This window comes from Hevea brasiliensis, chromosome 12 (assembly GCF_030052815.1).
Source record: "Hevea brasiliensis isolate MT/VB/25A 57/8 chromosome 12, ASM3005281v1, whole genome shotgun sequence".
Lineage (NCBI taxonomy): Eukaryota > Viridiplantae > Streptophyta > Magnoliopsida > Malpighiales > Euphorbiaceae > Hevea > Hevea brasiliensis.
In genome coordinates, this window is record NC_079504.1 from 5605255 (window position 1) to 5627232 (window position 21978).

General features: G+C 30.4%; 2 protein-coding genes across 2 annotated transcripts; one reads left to right on the forward strand and one right to left on the reverse strand.

Moving 5' to 3' along the window:
• Positions 1 to 4993: 4993 nt before the first annotated feature.
• LOC110660458 (F-box/kelch-repeat protein At5g43190) lies at positions 4994 to 6547 on the reverse strand. Its single transcript, XM_021818779.2, has one exon. The coding sequence runs from the start codon at positions 6370 to 6372 to the stop codon at positions 5173 to 5175; it is 1200 nt and encodes a 399-aa protein (XP_021674471.2). The 5' UTR covers positions 6373 to 6547; the 3' UTR covers positions 4994 to 5172.
• A 7860-nt stretch (positions 6548 to 14407) lies between these two features.
• Positions 14408 to 16461, forward strand: LOC110669850 (increased DNA methylation 1-like). Its single transcript, XM_021831685.2, has one exon. It carries the CDS (start codon positions 14587 to 14589, stop codon positions 16339 to 16341), a length of 1755 nt encoding a protein of 584 aa, XP_021687377.2. The 5' UTR covers positions 14408 to 14586; the 3' UTR covers positions 16342 to 16461.
• The last annotated feature ends 5517 nt before the right edge of the window (positions 16462 to 21978 follow it).

Here is a 21978-nt window from a genome sequence, read left to right on the forward strand (position 1 = left end):
TATCCACAAGCTCCATTAATTTTCTTGTAAGTGATCCAACATTCCAAGTACCAACCCTGATTCTGCTCCTATCCTGTTCCTTCCTAATTGTTCGCCTTCTATGATATTTTATATTGTTCTCTATGCCTATCTTATGTTCTGTTCCACTATTTGTCTTATGTACTAACTTATTTACCCACACCCGCCTATGATGTGGGAACCCTTGCTCATTTAACACTACACCCGGGCGCCGGCATGGCGAGTCACTTTCCGTGAACGCTTTACACTTTTGCATATTTCTCACTACACCTGGGCTCCGATGTAGCGGGTTGTAAGTAGAGGACACCCCAATGTTTATATCATTTAAATCCATATCATGAGGTGTGACAAAATTTTTATGCTGATTGTTGCCTACCGCAACCCTCCTCCTTTATCTGGGCTTGGGACCGACTAAGCACAAACTACTTAGACGGAGTTAAATTCAAACTTGCAACATTAAAAAAAAAAAAGTGCAACCTCAGATCTACAAATTTGTCCAAGAAACAACGTATTATGTCTAAGAAACAGACATACAGAGTTACTCAAATTATAGGGGAATTAAACTCATGAGCCATACTATAAAGTTGTGGGAGAGAGTTGTGGAGTATTGACTACGTCATGATATTTCTATCTCTCTCAATCAATTTGGCTTCATGCCCGGTCGTTCAATTATTGAAGCGATCTTTCTCATTAGAAGCTTGATGGAGAAATATAGAGATGTGAAGAAAGATCTACATGTGGTTTTTATTGATTTGGAGAAGGTTAATGATAGTATTCTGAGAGATGTCTTATGGAAAGTGTTAGAACAAAAGAGGGTATCTATTAGGTACATACAAGTGTTGAAAGATATGTATGAAGAAGCAACTACTATTGTGTGCATAGTGAGAGGGGACACGAGATTTTCCGATCTCAGTTGGATTACACCAAGGATCAGCTATAAGCCCTTACCTTTTTACATTAGTTTTAGATGAATTGATGAAACATATACAAGAGAGTTTTCCTTGGTGCATGATGTTTACGGATAATATTATTTTGATAGATGAGACGCGAGAAGGAGTCAATAAAAAGCTAGAACTTTGGATAAGTATTCTAGAGTCAAAGGGCTTTAAGTTAAGTAGAACGAAGACAGAATACATGCATTGCAAGTTCAGTGAAGGCTAAACTGGTAATAGGGAAGGTGTTAGTTTGGATGGAGTGGTACTGTCCCAAAGTAATCACTTTAAATATCTCGGCTCAGTCCTTCAAGTAGATGGAAGATGTGAGGAGGATGTTAGTCATAGAATTAAAGCCGGATGGTTTATGTGATCACAAGATTCCCAATAAGTTGAAAGGAAAATTTTACCGTACAGCCATACGATTGACTATGTTATATGGTAGTGAGTGTTGGCACTGAAGGAGTCGTATGCATCTAAGATAAGAGTTGCAGAGATGAGAATGTTAAGGTGGATGAGTGGTCATACTAGATTAGATAAAGTCCATAATGAGAGTATTAGAGAAAAGGTAGGAGTGATGCCAATTGAGGATAAGTTGAGAGAAGAGAGATTGAGGTTATTTGGTCATGTGAAACGTAGACATACGGAGGCTCCAGTTAGACAAGTAGAGCACATTAGGTTGGAGGATAGAAATGAAAAAAGGGGTAGACCTAAATTGACTTAGAGGAGAGTAGTACAACATGACCTAAAAGTATTACACATTTCTGAGGATTTAACCAAAAATCGTTTAGAGTCGAGAAAGCGAATTCATATAGCCGATCCCAAATTTTTAGGATAAAAGTTTAATTTAGTTGAGTTACCGTTTTTTTAAATGGAAAAGCCAACAGTCAAAATCATCATATAAAAGAAGAAAATGCAAATTCATTTCATGCAACAAAAGGGCTAAAATACTACTGTTAAATGTTAATAATTAGTAAAAATCTAGACCAAGAAACACATCATATTCAGTATTGGTTGAGATTTTTTTTTTCAAAAAAAAAAACTGGTTGAGATGTTCAAGGACACGATAAAGAGGTAGAAGTTGAAAGAGAAAATAAATTTATTAACAGGTAAAGAATGCATGATAAATGAAAGAGAAAACAAAATGTTTCACGTTTTGAAATAATATTCAAGAAAATTGAAAAAAAAAATGAAAACAATGGAGATTGAAGCTGATAGGGGGATTAGAAACCCAACCCTGCAATAACGTCCCCTGTCTAGCTCTGTTTGCTATTCGGTCTGCACAAGAATTTGCAGACCAAGGAGCAAATTCAAGTATTCAACGTGTATTGAAATTTTTAAAGGAAAAAGAGCGAAAAAGAAAGCAAACTCTTCAATGCGCCAAACGGGCCGGAAATTCTTGGATCCAAACCTTTCCAATAGCTTAAAATGTCTAGAATATTTTATTGGGCTTATTAATTTTAGTTTTAATTTTTTTAAAAAAATTATGTGAATTAGCTTTATGGATTCACTGTATAAACATGTAGTCCACAAATAATTATAATTAAAGTTTAATGGGTTAACTCTAAGTATTTTAGATTCTGAGTGTGATCTAATTTTATTTGAGTTAGGAAAGTTTTTATTCAGAGCCCTAATTCATCTATATATAAATATATAATTTATGATAATTATATCTTAAATTATTAATTTATCAAAAACTTATTACTTCTATAAAATATTAAAAACTAAAATATGATTTAGTATTTAAAATTATAAGCCCTTACGTGCTGCTCTACGGTGCGTGTTCTACACAGTCAATTTTATCAAATGGATCTAATTTAATAAATGCAGGATATAATTTTTTTTTTCTTTATGTGCAATTAAGCCAACATATCAAATTAAAAGGCCAAATTAATGAAATAATCTTTAATCTCTAAACTCACAATTTGGTATATGAACAGTCAACATTCGGTGGGTGTCTCAATAGCGATAATTGACGAGGCATATGGCTTCTTGTGGCAAAACATTTCCAACTTGAGGGCAAACCTCCGGACTCCAATCCTCCTAACAAAAATATTTGAAAAAAAAAATTAATTAACGAGTTTTAATTAAATATTATTAAAGTTATATTTAAGATGATAAAATCTTAAATTTAAATATTAATTGAAATTAAATGAATTGAAAAAAAGAAGATTAAATAATTTTGCTAATTAGGCTTTGTTTTATTAAAAAATATATATATATTTTTTATATTTTAAAACATTTAGAACATTTAAAAAATAAATCGATAAAAATATTTTATTAGTTCAAGAAAAAATTAAATTATTTTACTAGGTTAAGAGAGGAAGTCACTCTCTAAACTTTGATAATTTTATTAAAATATAAAAATACTTATAAATATATGATATAAATATATATTTTTAATTTAATATTATAATTAAATAATAAAAATATTTTTTAAAAAAATATATTTTCTTAAAAAAAATATAAAAATATTTTTAATATATAAATTATTTTTCCCGAACTCTTAGCTTCATTTAATTTTTAAGTGATCACCATCCAATATAAAAGGATTATAGTGTTTGTTTTGATAAATTCTTTAAGTCAATACGCCAATATTTTGGTTCCAATGTCGACTTTCTTCCCCACCGTTAAATTATAGATTAGAAGATAGATAAATACAACGGCTGCTTGTGCTGAATGGAAATCATTAGTTGGTTGGTCAAGACAACAAGACAAAAACCCCTTATCTTATCTATGATAAAGACCTCAAAATATCTCATTCGGTTATGGAGGTTTTCAAGATCAAACTTATGAAATTTAAAAAAAAAAATTAATGGTGTTAGCCTGTTAGACACGATTGGGATTTGGAATGCTTACTCGGTCATCACGTTAGTATATTTCTTTAAAGAAAAAAAAAAATGTATTAGTTATTATTGCTTATTAAATATTGATTTAAAATGCATTAATTATTAATCTATTTTTAATTTATTAAATAATATTAATAATTCTTAATGTAAAATTAATAATAAATAAACATATTTAATCAACCTTAATCGGTGATGAAATACTATTAAGAAACATAAATCTCTTTATATAGAGTTATATAATTATTGATTTTTAATTTTAATGCACAAAATTATATTAATATGAGGTTGATATTTTATAGGTAATAAAATGTGAACAAAGTGCATGGATACGAGGGATTGTTTAATACACAGAGTGTATGTATAATACTTTTTTTATTCACAAAAAAAGTGGAATTACCTTCTTTATTTCATTGAAAAACCTATTTTTTATGAGAATAAAAGAGTATTAAATTTATATGCTTCCATACATACATACTGTTATCAGCTATTTCAAGTGGTATTAGCAATGGGATCCATACTCCATAAAGAAAGAAGAGTGGGGTGTCGTAAGGAAAACATTACCAGTCTTTGAAGTTTGAACTTTCTTAATATCTACTAGAAGCCCTCACGTTTGGAAATTTTCACCATCGGACTATACTCTTCGTGTAGCCAATCATCTAATTGCATAAACCACAAGAATAGAAAAAGAGGACATGTGTGCTTTCAAGAGGACATAGCGTATGCGTTACAAGTAAAAGTAGCAACAAATATCCAATTCCAAGGATGATTAATCTCTCCCATGAGTTTGAATAATTTGCTATTTCATAGGTGCATCTAATATAAATTTAATTTTAAATTAAATATTTATATTAAAATCTATATAAAATTAATTAAACTACATACAGTGAAAATCTAAATTTAGATGTAAATTTTTAGATAGCTCAAATTTTCCATATCCACGCCTTTTCTCATTTGCCACATTCCACATGGGTTCCAGGAACTGCAAGACCCCACTTGTTCAGTTGTTTTGATAAATTATCATGGGTTTATTGAATTCACATAGAGCTGACTTTAATCCACTTTCTTTTTTCATATATATACAAATATTTTAGGGCCCTCAATGGTGCAATCTGTTGTCTGGCCAAGCAAATTTTCATTGAATTATTCAAGTTATTGTTCATAAATTCTTTTCATTCCATCTGGATTTTCATGAACTTGTAATTAGGAACAATCCAAGAACAGAATTCTATATAAACTTAGTCGGAACAGACAAGTATCTAGACTTCTTGCTGATTACACATACACAACCACAAGTGGGGAAAAAAAAAAAAAGAAAGAAAGAAAGAAAGAAAAGATGATATACCAAAAACAAACTAATACAGACAATGATATCCTCAAACTGAAGCACACAGTTCTGGAATAAAGGAAAACCACCGGAAGCCACAGCTCCACTTATCAGGCAATGAAGGGCATTTGGGAAGCCAATGCCAGGTCTTCCTTGAAACCTTGTAGTACAAAATCTCAGGCCATGTATAGCAGCAAACACAGATCATCCCCTGATGCCACAAGCAATACACGTGCTCATAATTGTGGTAGCAAACTGACACAAATTTTTTACACATCATTTCAGGCAAACTTTCAACTTCAACCCAATTCCCTCCATTACCCAATTTCCACAATTTCATCATCTTTGAAATCCCATTTCTCCCAATCCCACCAATCATATACAGCTTCCCTTCACCATCACTCACCAACCTAACAAAAGTCAGCTCTTCTGGCAATTCGTTGCCAAATCTCTTCCATTTTCCGCTCTCCAAATCAAGGCACACTATTGAAAACGGCTCTGGAGTGGTATAGTACAATGACCCATTAAAGAACACACCTTCTGGATGACAATTGTCGCTTAGGATTGGCTCAAGATTATGTAATGTTTGCCAAGAACTGACTCTCGAATCGTAAATAAAAGCTGAAATTGATGAAAACTTGGAGCATAGCACGAAGATTTTGTACCCAAATGGTGTTGAGACAAAAGTGAGCGACTCAAAAGCAAAAGGGTAACTTGGAAATTCAAGAACCCTAGAAGATTTGGCCAAGAAATTGCACACAAGAAAAGAGCAGGAGTTGGGAAGAGAGAAGCACAACAGCCCATTAGAAGATGAGAGTAGAGTGGAGGAATGAGAACGAGCAGCAGCAGCAGCAGAGGGTAGCAAAATAGAAAGCGATAAACTGAAGTTGCGCCAGGTGCCGAGCATGGAATCATACAAGGAGTAGCGATGGTGAAACTGAGGGTGAGAGAGTAGAAGAAACGAAGAGAAAGGAGAACCAGAAGAGGAGTGTTTGGACATAAAAGAAGGAGAGAATATAAGAGACCTAAAGTGCTTACAAGTTGATCTCAGATTCAATAATGTTTTGAGAGGCAAGAAAACCAACACATGATCCAGGAGCTCCTCCGGCAGCCGGCTCCAGATCCCCGGATCCATATCAGGAAATATGGCTGGAGATTTTGTGCTGCAGAGCATCACTGATTGTTCTCTGATCTTCAAGGGAGAAACAGGAGAACAGGGTTTGATCGGATTCTTTTGCAACTGAAACATGAGTACAAGGCAGAGAGTTATGAATAATAAATCAATAGAATTAAAGAAGATTTGGTTGCATTGACCCCAGCAAAATAGTAGGATTTTGTTATGTTAGGTTCACATGCGAATGCCGAATCCCAATAGTAATTGAGAGTTTGGTTTGGTTGAATAAACCTGCAAGTGGTTCTTTTCTTTTGGATTTTATTTATTTGTTTCTTTTATATCGTGGATTTGGTCTACTCATTGCTGATAAACCCAAAAAAAAGAAATTATTTTGATTTTTTTTTATGAGCACATATATTTATTCTTTTCATATTATAATGCATGCATTTATAGTTTTAGAAGGATTCACTTAGCAGATTAATTATTTAAATAATATGTTCTTAAAATAAATTTATCATTATAATGTGAAATTCAAATTATTCATAATTTTAGTGTTTATTTAAAAAAATGCTAATTGAAAAAATATTTTTAAGGTGTAAAAAGTTAATAAGAAGAAGCCAATTGAAATGGTGGTTTCAGAAGTAAAATATCGCTCTGATATCACGTCATGTTATTAAAAAGTGCACGGCCTTATGACATTGAGACCGTCACTTGAATTGACATTTTAGAAATAAAACATTACGTCTAATTGTGGTAGCCTTGAAATATATAAATCACTACTCAAATTGATAATTTTAATAGTAAAAAGTTATATTATTTTACTAAAAAGTATTGAAAATGGGTATAGACACATAAATCACCATTTGAAATGGTGATTTCAAAAGTTACTCAAATTGATAATTTTAATAGTAAAAAGTCATATTATTTTACTAAAAAGTACTGAAAATGGAGATAGAAACAGAAACCATCATTTGAAATGGCGATTTCAAAAGCAGCACTAAATATAGCCAAAATCATTGGTAATGAAAAATTAGCTAGAAATTTATTTCTTTCTTACAACACACATGATCGTAAATAATTTAAAAAGTCTCAATTTTAAAAAGAGCAATTCTCTCTATAAAACTTAGAGTTTTGCTTCTCTCGAATACATGTTTTCTCTTCTTTTCTGCTCCGAAATTTTTTTTCTTAATTTAGCTTTTTTTTATATTATATATAGGATTTTGGAGTTTTTATTGTGGTTGATTTTTCACATTAAGAAAGCTTTATTACAACTACGGTAAAAATTTAAATTTTAATGTAAATTATTATTGTGATTATTGTTGTAATATATTGTTTAATATTTTTAGTTTTTACCATTTTATTAATGTATATGTTAAATTAAGTGATAAATTTAATGGTACGTGTGTAAGATGTGATAATTAGTTAAAAATAAATTAATATGTTGAATAATTAATTAAATGTAAATTATAGTTGATATATATTTTACTTTTTTGTGATAATTTTAGTGATATATTATATCAATTTATCAAAAAATTTTAGAAAGTAAAAATTAGGATATTGGATATATATGAGTAGAGGGAATAAATTATCAACATCTCTAAAATCTGTCTTTTACAATGTTACAGTGGTATTGCTCTTGAAACCACTAAGTTAGATGGTGTTTTTGTTATATAGAAACTAAATTAATCAATTGATGTGATAAGTCATAAATGTTGCTCTTGAAACCATTAACTAAAGTGATGTTTTTAGTATATTTAAACAGAGCTTGATACTTAACATGATATGTTATAAAATTTTTATTTCAATTGATGGTTTTATTACACCATATTATTTTAATAAATAATTTAAATTTCACATTATAATGAAAAGACATTATTTAAATAATTAATCATCGCTTAGCATCGATGTTATAATATATATTTTAATAATTTCAATTTTAAAAAGAGTTTGAATTATTTTTTTATATATAAATATTAAAATGATTCACTTTTAACAACATTTTAAAATAATTTAAAAAAAAAATCTATTTCTTTCTATTTGTTAATATTTTATATATATATATATATATATATATATATATATATATATATTCAAAATAGTGAAAAAAACAATGAAAATAATTTATTAATCAACTTATCAATTTATTTTAAAATTTAAAATTAAATGATATATATCTGTATAGTTATTAAACACAAAATTATATTACTTATTGTTAAAAAAAATCAGATATTATTTTATTATATTCTTATAAAAAAATATTTAGAGAAAATATTTATTAATCATTTGAAAAATAAAAATTTAATTTAATTTTAATAGCCATATAAAGACTTCACTTAACATATTTTAAAAATAATATATTAATTAACTTATTTCAAATATATATATTAAAAATAATATATCAATTAACTTATTTCAATATATATATATATATATATGAAAGCTAAAGAAAAGTGTTAACCAAAATTTGATACTTATATACATCATTAATTAACACTTTACATAATGCAAACAAAAAAAAAATATTTATATAAAGTCTCAAAAAGTGTTATCCGAAATTTGATACTTTTATCCACCGTTAATTAACACTTGCCATGATTAAAAATAGTTCATTTTAACTTATCTTCTTTTAATCTTTTGCGTATAAAAAAAATTTGAAATTTCATGATAATAGTAAAATTATTTTTATGAGATAAGGCCTACCTGAATTTGAAATTTTATTTTTTACATTTTTTTAATTATAAATATAATTATTGGTATTAGATAAGACTTAGCTTAATAATTTTTTGGATAATGCTAAAAATTCTAAAATTTTTTGGATAATTTTTTGTATCAACTTCATTTTTAGAGCTATTTCTTTTATAATTGATTTGATTTTATTTTTTATTTAGACTATATTATTTTTTTTACGTAACTCAAAAATCAATATTGTTAGTATTGTTTGCTTTTTATCTTTTTCATACAATATTAATACCTTAATTAGCGTTACAATTTTATTAAAATATTTTTATTAATAATATAAAATATAAAATACTTATATATTATGAAAAAAATATGTTTTTTTTTTTTGTCTAAAAGGATAAAATTATAAGATTTTATCTTTATTAATAGTAATAATTACTTTGTTTTTTTTAACTACATTTTTTATGGTTATTTAATTATTTTATTTTTTTAAGGGATATAATTATTTTCTTATTTCAATAATAAAAAATAATAAGATATAATTATTTTAGTAATATAATAGATGATATAATATATTAAATTAATAATTATATATTTATTTTTATAATATAATATAATAATTTTATAATTTTATATTTATTTTAATACTCAACTCAACTAAGCCTTTATCCCAAAAATTTGAGATCGGCTATATGGATTCGCTTTCTCCACTCTGAACGATTTTGGGTTAAATCTTCAGAAATGTGTAATGCTTCTAGGTCATGTTGTACTACTCTCCTCCAAGTCAATTTAGGTCTACCCCTTTTTTTCTTTCTATCCTCTAACTTAATGTGCTCTACTTGTCTAACTGGAGCCTCCGTATGTCTACGCTTCACATGACCAAACCACCTCAATCTCCCTTCTCTCCAACTTATCTTCAATTGGCACAACTCTTACCTTTTCTCTAATACTCTCATTACGGACTTTATCTAGTCTAGTATGGCCACTCATCCACCTTAACATTCTCATCTCTGCAACTTTTATCTTAGATGCATACGACTCTTTCAGTGCCCAACACTCACTACCATATAACATAGCCGGTCGTATGGCTGTACGGTAAAATTTTCCTTTCAATTTATTGGGAATCTTATGATCACATAAAACTCCCGTGGTACGTCTCCACTTCAACCATCCGGCTTTAATCCTATGACTAACATCCTCCTCACATCTCCCATCTACTTGAAGGACTGAGTCTAGATATTTAAAGTGATTACTTTGGGGCAGTATCACTCCATTCAAACTAACTCCTTCCCTATCACCAGTTTGGCCTTTACTGAACCTGCAATGCATGTATTCTGTCTTCGTTCTACTTAACTTAAAACCCTTTGACTCTAAAGTATTTCTCCAAAGTTCTAGCTTTCTATTTACTCCTTCTCGTGTCTCATCTATCAGAACAATATCATCCGCAAACATCATGCATCAAGGAATACTCTCTTGTATATGTTTCGTCAGTTCATCTAAAACTAATGTAAAAAGGTAAGGGCTTATGGCTGATCCTTGGTGTAATCCAATTGAGATCGGAAAATCTCTTGTGTCCCCTCCCACTGTGCGCACAATAGTAGTTGCTCCTTCATACATATCTTTCAATACTTGTATGTGCCTAACACATTCCATAAGACCTCTCTTGGAACACTATCATAAGCCTTCTCCAAATCAATAAAAACCATGTGTAGATCTTTCTTTACATCTCTATATTTCTCCATCAAGCTTCTAATGAGAAAGATCGCTTCCATAGTAGAACGACCGGGCATGAAACCAAATTGATTGAGAGAGATAGAAGTATCATGACGTAGTCGATGCTCCACAACTCTCTCCCACAACTTCATAGTATGGCTTATGAGTTTAATTCCCCTATAGTTTGAGCAACTCTGTATGTCTCCCTTATTTTTAAAAATAGGTACTAAAATACTCTTCCTCCATTCATCAGGCATTTTCTTTGAGTTTAGAATCTTATTAAATAATTTAGTTAACCATTCCACTCCCATATCTCCCAAATACTTCCACACTTCAATTGGTATTTCATCGGGTCCACAGGCTTTACCCACTTTCATTCTCTTAAGTGCTTCCATTACTTCTAAAGATCTAATCCTTCTAGTATAATTCACATTCTTTTCTATTGTTCTATAATCTATATTCACGCTATTACCATTTTGACTATTATTAAAGAGATTATTAAAATAATTTCTCCATATTTCTTTAATGTCCTCATCTTTCACCAACACTTTTCCTTCTTTATCCTTAATGCACCTAACTTGATTGAGATCTTGACATTTCCTTTCTCTCTTCCTTGCTAATCTATAAATATCTTTCTTCCCTTCTTTAGTTCCAAGTTTCTCATATAACTTTTCAAAGGCTTGTGCTCTTGCTTGACTAACTGCCTTTTTTGCCTCTTTTTTTGCTATCTTGTATTGTTCATATGTCTCATTATTATCACATTTAGGTAATTTCTTATACCATTCTCTTTTTTCTCTTCACTGCCTTTTGTACTTCCTCATTCCACCACCATCTCTCTTTTGAGGGTGGTCGATGTTCTTTAGACTCTCCAAGTACTTTTCTAGCTACTTCTCTAATCTTTAATGCCATTTGTATCCACATATCATTTGCCTCCATATCCAGCTTCCATACTTTGGACTCGAGAAGCTCGTTTTTGAACTTCACTTGCTTTACTCCTTTGAACTCCCACCACTTTGTTCGAGCTACACTATTTCTTCTGACCTTACTTGAATTGTTCCTAAACTTGACATCCAAGACCACCAACCGATGTTGACTTGTTAAAACCTCTCCTGGAATGACCTTGCAATCCTTGCATAGAGCTCTATTTGTCTTCCTAGTTAAGAGGAAGTCGATTTGGCTTCTATGTTGCTCACTTTTGAAAGTCACTAAATGTGACTCTCTTTTTATAAAGTAGGTATTTGCTAGTATTAGGTCGTATGCCATAGCAAAATCTAGGATGTTTTTTCCCTCCTCATTTCGACTGCCAAAACCAAAACCTCCATGAACATTCTCATAACCTTGTCTATCACTTCCTACATGCCCATTCAAATCTCCACCAATGAAAACATTCTCTTCATTCGGTATGCTTTGCATTAAATCATCCATATCTTCCCAAAACCTTTATTTACTCTCACTGTCTAGTCCTATTTGTGAGGCATAAGCACTAACTATATTTATTGTTTCTCCTTCTAGTACTAGCTTTACTAGTATAATTCTATCTCCTACTCTTTTCACAGCTATTACTGAGTCTTTCAATGTCCTGTCTATGATTATGCCCACTCCGTTCTTGTTTCTCTCCTTTCTGGTAAACCACAGTTTGTACCCTGAATTACCCACTTCCTTACTTTTCTCTCCTACCCATTTAGTCTCCTGAATGCAAGCAATATTCACCTTTCTCCTTTTCAAGGTATCCACAAGCTCCATTAATTTTCCTGTAAGTGATCCAACATTCCAAGTACCAACCCTGATCCTCCTCCTTCCTAATTGGTCTCATTCTATGATATCTTCTATTGTTTTCTATGTCTATCTTGTGTTATGTTCCACTATTTATTCTACTATTTGTCCTATGGACTAACTTCTTTACCCACACCCGTCCATGATGTGGGAACCCTTGCTCAATTAACACCACACCCGGGCGTATGGCGCGTCGCTTTCGGTGAACGCTCTACACCCTTGCATATTTCTCACTACACCCGGGCTCCGATGTAGCGCGTCGTTAGTAGAGGACGCCCCAACATTTATATCATTCGAATCCATATTATAGGGTGTGACGAAATTTTTACGCTGGTTGTCATCTACCGCAATCCTCCTCCTTTATCCGGGCTTGGGACCGACTAAATACAAACTACTTAGGCGGAGTTTTTATATTTATTTTAATAATAAAATAAATTATATGATATATATCATTATTAGTTATTTTACATATTAAACTCAACAGTTAAATATAATTTTATCAAACACTTAATAAAAATAAATTATCATCAGTTATTGACTAATAATAATATATATTAACTAATAGCTATCAATTACATTCAACAGTTAAACTAATTAGACTTAAAGAGTTAGATATATCACCAATTCCAAATATTACATAGTTGAATGAGACCATTTGTGAATTAATATTGTGAAGCGCATCACATAAGCTCATTTAGGACAATATGCAAGAAATAAATCTTCTTTAAAAGGAAAAAGAATTTTTCAGGAAGTTAGAAGCAGAAAAAAATCTAGACGATCATTTGAATGACTCAAAGGAAGCTTGTAGTAGGACAGAGGAATGTCAGAATATTAAAGAAAAAAAATGAAAATATAGATTTTGAATATAAAACTTGCAAGACTCTCTAATAAGAATATTTTATTTTTTTCACTAATAAAGATATCAGTATATAAATTAATATAATATTTTATTTTTTACTAATACATAAAAAATAAGTAATTTAACTGATTAAATTTTATTTAATTTAATTTTAGATAAAAATAAAAAATAGGAGCCATAATAATAAAAATCTTTAGGGTTTAGCTAGGAGAAGCACGTTCGCATATGGAACGGGTTTTGTTTTGTTAAGTTATCCCTATTATGGTATGAACAAAAATTTTAATTTGGTTTTTTTTTTTAAAAAATTTTTTTCCCCTTTTGTCCTCGTTCAATCCATCCTTTATTTTAATTTGACTTTTGGAATCAATCTAAATTATTATTGATTTTAATGTTGATTAGCTACTAGTTTTATGGTAATTAAAAAAAATTAATTATACTATTGCATTGATACTCGATCAAATTTTATTTAAAGGGTCTCATCAATTATAATAAATATAGATAAAATTAAATAAATAATACATAAAAATATTTGATTGAAAGTGAAATTTTTAAAAATTATAAACAAATAAATAAAAAATTAAATTTTATCTCCATACCTCCCCCCTTTCTATCTCCATACCTCCCCCTAATTATAACATCACCCCACTAATTTTAATAATTTAAAATATTAAAAATGTTAAAATATGTTAATACTAGTAAATTTAGTAAAAAATTTTATTGAAGGAAACTTATTTTAAAATATCTGTAATTTAAATAAAAAATTTATTAAATGCCTAATTAAAAATTTTTTGCAAAATTTGTTATTAGTTTAATTTTTAATAAAATTTTAATTTTTTATTTATTTATATTTTAAAAAAATTTCACTTCCAATCATTATTTTCAAAATTATTTATTTTATGAAAATTAATGAAATCTTTTAGTTAAAATTGATAGATTATTATTGTATGAGAATAGTTATTTTTTAAAAAAATTAGTTGCCAATTAACATTAAAATTAAGAATAATTTAAATTGCAAAAGGGGGGAAAAAAGTCAACTTAAAAAAATAAATTAAACGAGGGCAAAAAGGGAAACAGCAACACGCAAACCTAATTCTCTCGGTAACATAAAAGAGGCGGTTAGAAACAAAATCAAACGGTGCAGAAATAGAAGAACCCAAATCCTTATGGGAAAAGAAGAAGCAAGGTTTTAGTAGAACTCCACATATGTATTGACAGAGGCTAAACCCTGACGTCGCTAGAACACTCAAATCGCAGGCTTAATGTTTCAGGGAACTAAAATTTCAGGAATTCTTTAAGCACAAAAAAATTTATACGACTCCATTGCCATGGAAGATCGAAAAAGAAAGGGCAGCGTAGGGTTTGAAGAATGGGTACCAGTTAGTCCTCACACGTTGGCTGCCGGTGGAGTGGGGTTTTCTCCTTCTGCGATTTCCAAATATGAATTTGCATTCTTCGATGATAAAAAGCCTCCAGAGTCTCTTGTGATAGATGCGAGGAAGCAGCTTTCGTATTTGGGTTGGCAAATTGAGCGCAAGAAGTACAAAAACACATATAGATATCGATATATCTCGCCGGATGCAACCAAGATATATTTTTCTCTTCATCAACTTTGTCATGATCTCAGAGACCCCATTATGCAGAGCCAAAGGATTCCGAAGCCAAAAATAGGAAGAAAAAAGGTATGTATGAAAACCTCAAAGACATCAAGAGATGATGATCCGAAAGTTAATCAGTCTACCTTGGTGCAGTGCTCGGGCAAAAGGGCAAAGAAGAGAGAAACAAGTACTGGTTCCTCAAATCGCAATTGTATTGTCTTGTCTTGTTTGATAGACAATAACGTGGTGTTGGTAGGGGCAAAAGTGCATTACCGTGCTAGCAAATGCAAGGGACGTAATCAATTGACAGAAGGGTGGATAACTCGTGGTGGAATCAAGTGCAATTGCTGTGAGCAGATTTTTATGCTCACTCAATTTGAAGCTCATGCTGGTAGCACTCAACATAGGCCATCCGAAAATATTTTATTGGAAGATGGCAGGTCCTTGCTGGACTGTATTCAGCAATTGGGTCATAAATATAAGAGGCAAAGGATCTCAAGAAGCAATTGTAAGAGGAAGGATGAACAAGGTGGAAATACGGATGATAGTGATAATATATGTTCTGTTTGTCGAGAAGGGGGTGATTTGATTTTATGTGATCAATGTCCATCATCATTCCACACAAATTGCATTGGTTTGGAGGATGTTCCTGATGGGGATTGGTTTTGCCCATTCTGCTGTTGTAATATATGTGGCCACACCCAATTCCAAGAGAATTTTCAGCAAGACGGTTGCATTTTCAGATGTGACCAATGCCTGCTTAAATTTCATGTTGGGTGTGCAAGGGAAAGAGGACTAATCATGTTCGAAAGGAAAAATCCTGATGATCATTGGTTTTGCAGCAACAAGTGCGAAGATATATTTTCAGGCCTCAAAAAGCTTCTGGGAAGATCGATTGTAGTAGGTGCAGACAATCTCATTTGGACATTGTTGAAACCCATGGGGTCTGATAACGATGATCTTCAGGACTTATCAGCTATCAATGACCTACTTGATCTTGCTCTTGAGGTCATGCATGAATGTTTTGAACCAGTTAAAGAAGCCTACAATGGAAGAGATATTGTAGAAGATGTGATCTTTAACAGAGGATCTGACCTCAATCGTCTGAACTTTCGGGGATTCTACACAGTACTTTTAGAGAGGGATGATGAAATACTAACTGTCGCTAATGTGCGAGTTCTTGGAGATAAGGTGGCTGAGGTGCCCTTTGTTGCCACCAGGTTTGAGTATAGAAGACTTGGAATGTGCAGGATACTGATGAGTGAGCTTGAAAAGCATCTAATGAACTTGGGAGTGGAGAGGTTAGTTTTACCTTCTGCTTCTAGCATGGTGGACGCATGGATCAATGGATTTGGATTCTCTATGATGACAGATTTTGATATAAGAAGACAGAACTTAGAATACAATGTCCTGAATTTTCAAGGTGCTATCATGTGCCAAAAGTTCTTGAGGAATGTAACTTCTGCAAGCAAAAAGCCTTGGTGATCTTAGATCTTACTGCTGTTGATGAAGCAATTAACAATGCAACTCTATTTTTTTTTCTAATGGATATTCGAAATAAATTTGAAATTTTTTTTTTGATAAATGTTTGTTGTAATTAGTCCATAAGTTTTTATGGTGACTTACTGAGCTTTATTAACCTTATTCATATGTGAAGTCCACTTTGAATCCTGGATAGCATACTCTGCCTTGAAAAGCAGGAAATTGAGGCTGCCGGTGCAGCCAATGCCTCAATCCCAAATTTCAGCAGAATCAATTATAGTTAAAACCTTTTTACTGAACAAATTATCACTTCCTAAGCACATTATACTTATATACTAAACAAGCCAACGCTTTTACTGTTGAAAAGCACAGTGAAAAGATCCTTTTACTCATCTTAAAATCATACCCCAAAAGCTTCGGTTTGAAAGTTTCCATTCTTCCTTCCTATATTATTTTTTTGTTTCACTTACCTTCATTAATTCCCAGCAGACCTCTGGAGTCACTTATGAGTAAAGGAGAGGGTGGGCTGGTCTGGGCTGGGCTTTTGGCTTAATGGCACAAGTGGGTGAGACGTTACCCTCACTCTGGACCTCTGAATTCAATTATGAGTGAATTTCTCTTTTACTTTTTAAAAAATTATTAATTAATTACTATATTTTAATAAAAATAATTATTTAATTCATATATTTTGAAATGTATAATAACTCTTTCAACACATTAAAAGCCGGTTTCATATTACTTTTATAAAATATTTTATAAATATATTTATTAAGAAAATTGAAAAATTATTTAAAATAAAATTTAATAATTTTTAATTATTATTATAATATTAAAATAATAAATTAATTTTTTCTTAATTATTTTTTAATAGCATCTAAAATATTTTTTTTTTCATAAAAAGTAATTTTAATTCTAATATTATTAATTTTTCTAATTTTAAGTTATTAAAATATTATAAAATAAATTATATAGATATACCTCAACTTAAGAATATAAGGTACTTAAATTTTAATTTGTAACATAAAATTTCTTGATTTTTAATTTAAGTAACATAAAATTTGCTTATAAACTTCTGTAGTTGATTTTTGTATTATTTATATTGACATGATATTTATTAAATTAAAAATTTATATTTTTATTAACTGATAATTTTAAGTAAATAGGTTTTCAATTACTAGAATGTTAATGTGTATAATTTTAATTACCATGACTATAGGTAGATAGAGAATATAATTAATTTTTTTTAATAAGTGTAAAATTAACATAGAGAAAATATGCTTTTTAATATGAGAAGTATATCATCTGCAAAAATAATTTAAAAATTAATTACTGAATGTCAGGAGGTTTTTGTTACTTAAATTAAAATTAGGAGGTTTTATATTAGAAATTAAAATTTAGATATCTTACTATTATATATCCCTAAGTTAAAGTACCGTTTATATAATTTATCCAAATATTGTATTATTAAACTTATTAACTATTTACAAAAAATAATAATCTCATTTAAATGTTTTTCATATGATTTAAATAATATCTAATTAAATTATCAATTGAATGTATATTACATTTTTCATATTTCTTTTTAATAAATAAATGCCCTGGCAACATGAATTTAGAAAATACAACCTTTTAACTCAAAATATTATCATTAAAAAAACAGTACGTATGCATATATCAACTTTGAATTATATTGTCCAAAGTTTATTTGTTCTTTTTTTTTTTTCAATTTTTTCTTCCTTTAGTTGGTTGAAGGTCTCAATTTTTACTTTTTTTTAATATCTAATTTTAATTTTTTTCTTATTTTACTTGTATACAATGAGCAAAACTAATGCAATTCAAAAGGTTCTGAAGAATCTTAAGACCCTTTAAATCTGAATTTTACAAAAGCATATTCAATATTCAAGTACTCCCAGTAAGACATAAATGATTATCTAAGCTAGCAGGAGCGAAAATATCATACCTCTACAATGCCCAAGTTCCTCTAGTGATTTTGCTTTTAGTGAGATTGCTTCAAGAAGTAAACACAATGAATGCATGGACATGACTGTGGGAGGCACAATATTACCTTTAGAACGAGGCTTTCTTTGCCGAGTTCTTTCAGCTATGGCGTTGATCATTATAGGGGTTAAACTTCTAACGTCAATGCCCTGAAATACCTGAAGGGCAGTATCAAAGTTCCCTCTTCAGTATTTAAGCCTCCCCAGAAATGCTCTGGCTTCCTACAACTCATTAAAGAAAAAATAAGTAGATTAGAATTCAGAACGCTAATAGAACCGAGAAAGGAAAAAGGAACCACAACAATATGGTTTTAGAAGTTTTATTCAATGAGAGAGCTTCTTTGAGAGTTGATTCAGCTTCATCCACTTGAATATCCTCCACTTTAGAGTCCCAGTCTCCAGCAGTCCTAGATGAAAGGCCGCTTGCCGAGAAATCCCTGGTGGCCAGTGACTCCAGCGACTGCGGTGCCTCTTCAAATTTGAATTGCTCCCCTAAGCAGGCACACAACATTTGTCGGCATTGCAATAGCAGAAATTTGGATTTCGTTTGGTTAAGTGAAACAGAGAGCTCAGTCCTCGGTGAAAATTTTCATCCGGGCACATAAGAAAATGCTCGGGTCAGAAACCCACTCATGTCGCTTATAAGCTATGCTGAAGAAGGTTAACTGGTAGTCAATTGAACTTGTTAATATAACCAAAAAGGACCATTATAGCCATTCCATTTCTAAATGAATAGCAATATAATCCCAAAAACAATTCATATGACTGTAGTTCTAGAAAGTCTCACGAATTCAAGCAATCCTGCGAATAAAATGTGTTCTAGTGGCCATTTACAAGTTTAAAGACTAACATTAGAAGGAAAGAACCTTTAAAATGGCCATAAAGCTTCTATTGCACCGTACCATTTACAAACGCGCAGTACAAATGCCTTTAGGTTGCAGTATTTCGATAAGCATACAACAACAGTGATCCATAGCGAACAGTTGAAAAACAGCGACCCATTTAACAACAAGAACCCAAATCCAAAGAAGAAAAACAGAAACCCGCAAAAGTTTAAAGAGAATAAAGAAAAGAAAACCGAAGGGACAAAGAGAGAGTTCTAAAAGAGACGAGCAAGAAGGAGACAAATGTATATAAAATGAATAGAGCAATTACCAGCAGGAGATGAAAGCGGCGACAGCATTGGACGCACAAAAAACGGCAGAACCCAGAGGCGTGATTTGTTGCATCCATTTTTAAAGCCATGAAAGCTACTTCTCAGGGGAAGCTTCTCTTTCTCATCAGTTTTCGGCCCAAATGAGGTGCTTACTGATAATGGGAAAAGAAATTAGCATCAGACAACCAGTATGGAATGGGCTTTTGGTTTTATAGATCTTTCTTCGTTTTCAAATTTCAGGTTTAAAACTGCCAGACTCCAATACTCTACTAACAAAGAGCCCTTCCATGTGGGTGTGGCCGTATGGGCCAAGGAAGCTACGCTATAGCGTAGGCACTAGGGTTGTAGCAAGGATACAGGTGCACATAGTCAATCCATACTTTCTTTTTTTTTTTTTTTTTTAAGTTATGTTTCAGAAATTATAACACACTCGTGTTAACCAAAAATAATGTAATTTTACACTACAATATTTTAGTTATTTTTAAAAGGAAAAAAAGAAAAAAAATATATATATATTATGAAAAATATATTAATAAAAAAATTAAATGACTTAAAAAAATCAAAATCTTTAATTTTTTTTCAATTTTAGCCAAATCTTTTAATTTTATCAATTAAATTTTAAATTTCCATATTAATTTTGATTTTAACAATTAATTTAATTGAATTATTTAATTAATAAAGGTCATTTAAATATTTACCTGTATTATTAATATTAAATAATTTTTTTTTATTTTTTATATCAATTTTTATGGTTATTTTTAAATTGATAAAAATATTATTTTAGTTAAATTCTCTATTATTTTAAAATATATAATTACATATATTTTGGTTATATTATTTATTTATATTTTTTTAAATATTTATTTTTTATTTTTTCTTTAAATTTGAAATAAAATATAAGAAAAATATGAATTAAAAGTATAAGTGGAAAGAGAGAGAAAATAAAATTAAAAATTAAATTAATAATATTATATATATTATATTCATTTATTTTTTTATCAGTAAGAAATTTTTTTAAATTAATAAAAAGTATTAAAATTATTAAATGAATTAAAATTAAAATGAGTAACTAAAATTGATAATAAATAAAAAAATTCAATTAATTTTATCAATGGATGAGTTCAATTGCTTTTAATTAAATTTATTATTAAAATTAAAAATAATTAAAAATTTTATTATCAAATGATAAAATTAAAAGTTTTCATTAAATTTAATAATTAAAATAAAAGTTTTGAATTACTTAATTTAGCCTAAAACTAATGATTAAACAAAAAATAATTCTCTCCATCTCATTCTTAATTTTAGGTGCCCCACTCCCCTCAACTAGGAATTCCAAATAGCTTCCACTTCTCCAGCTTGCTTCTTCTTCTCCTACCACTTGAGCTTGTTTGCTGCTATAAATAAAGGATGACATTGAAACGGATGAGAACGCCACTACTAAAAAACTTATGCCCAATTTTCTTTTTATGGGCCAGTATGAAATAGTAGCCGGCTCACAAAAAGCTGGGTATCCATCCTCATAGAGTAATTGGCCCAATAAAGGTTCACCTAACGAACTCATATTGATTATAAATACTTACATTTAGCATATTAATTATTGCAGGTCATTTTTGACGCATGGCATTATTAATATTGATTGTACTTCAACTCGTAAAAAAATAATTTTGAATATAGAAAGGTGATGGTCATGGATTCGGGATTCCCCTACTTCAAAGTCTTATAATTAAGCGTCGAGTGGTTGGTGTGGGGCATGAGGGGGAGTTGGACGTGCAAGTCAATAATTAATAATACTATTAAAGGAGTATTAATTTGGTGGGAAATTAGCATTGGAGTGTGACATAAGTTGGTGGGACAGTGACGTCCTCAAAGCTGTAGAGGGAAAAGAAATCGAAGAGAGAGCCTCGACTCCTCAAGGCTTGTCACCTCCAATTTTGTCAGTCTCTCATGCTGAAAAATTTCATAGCTATAGGACAAAGAAGTCTATCAGAAAAAGCACCATTGCTCTGCTTCTGCTTCTGCCTCTTCTCGGAAGTCCATTAGAATCTGTAAAATGTTTTGATAAATTGGAGAGAGAGAGAGAGAGAAGAACAAGCACGTGATGTGTTTGTTCTTTTGTGGGTTAAAAATTTCTTTGCGCAGCCTTCCTCAACTCATAAGTTCAGTCACTCAAAAGCTTTTGTACATATCATTAGAAAGGTGCTTATCACGTGCATGTTGTAATATATTTTGTGAGATTCACAATTTTAATGTTTTAAATTTTTAATAGAAAGATACCAATCACGTTTATTAAAAAATGTTATTTTAAATATTGTTAAAAAATATGTATAATTTACTAGCAATGTATATTTAATTTAGTCAAATTGTTTAATGGATGCTAAAAGATTATGGGGATTATAAAAATCATATTAAAAAAGAATGGCAAGCGAGGAGTCAGATAAGCACAAAAGAGACAGTCGAGCAAAAATGTCCCAGCTTTTGTGGCAGTGG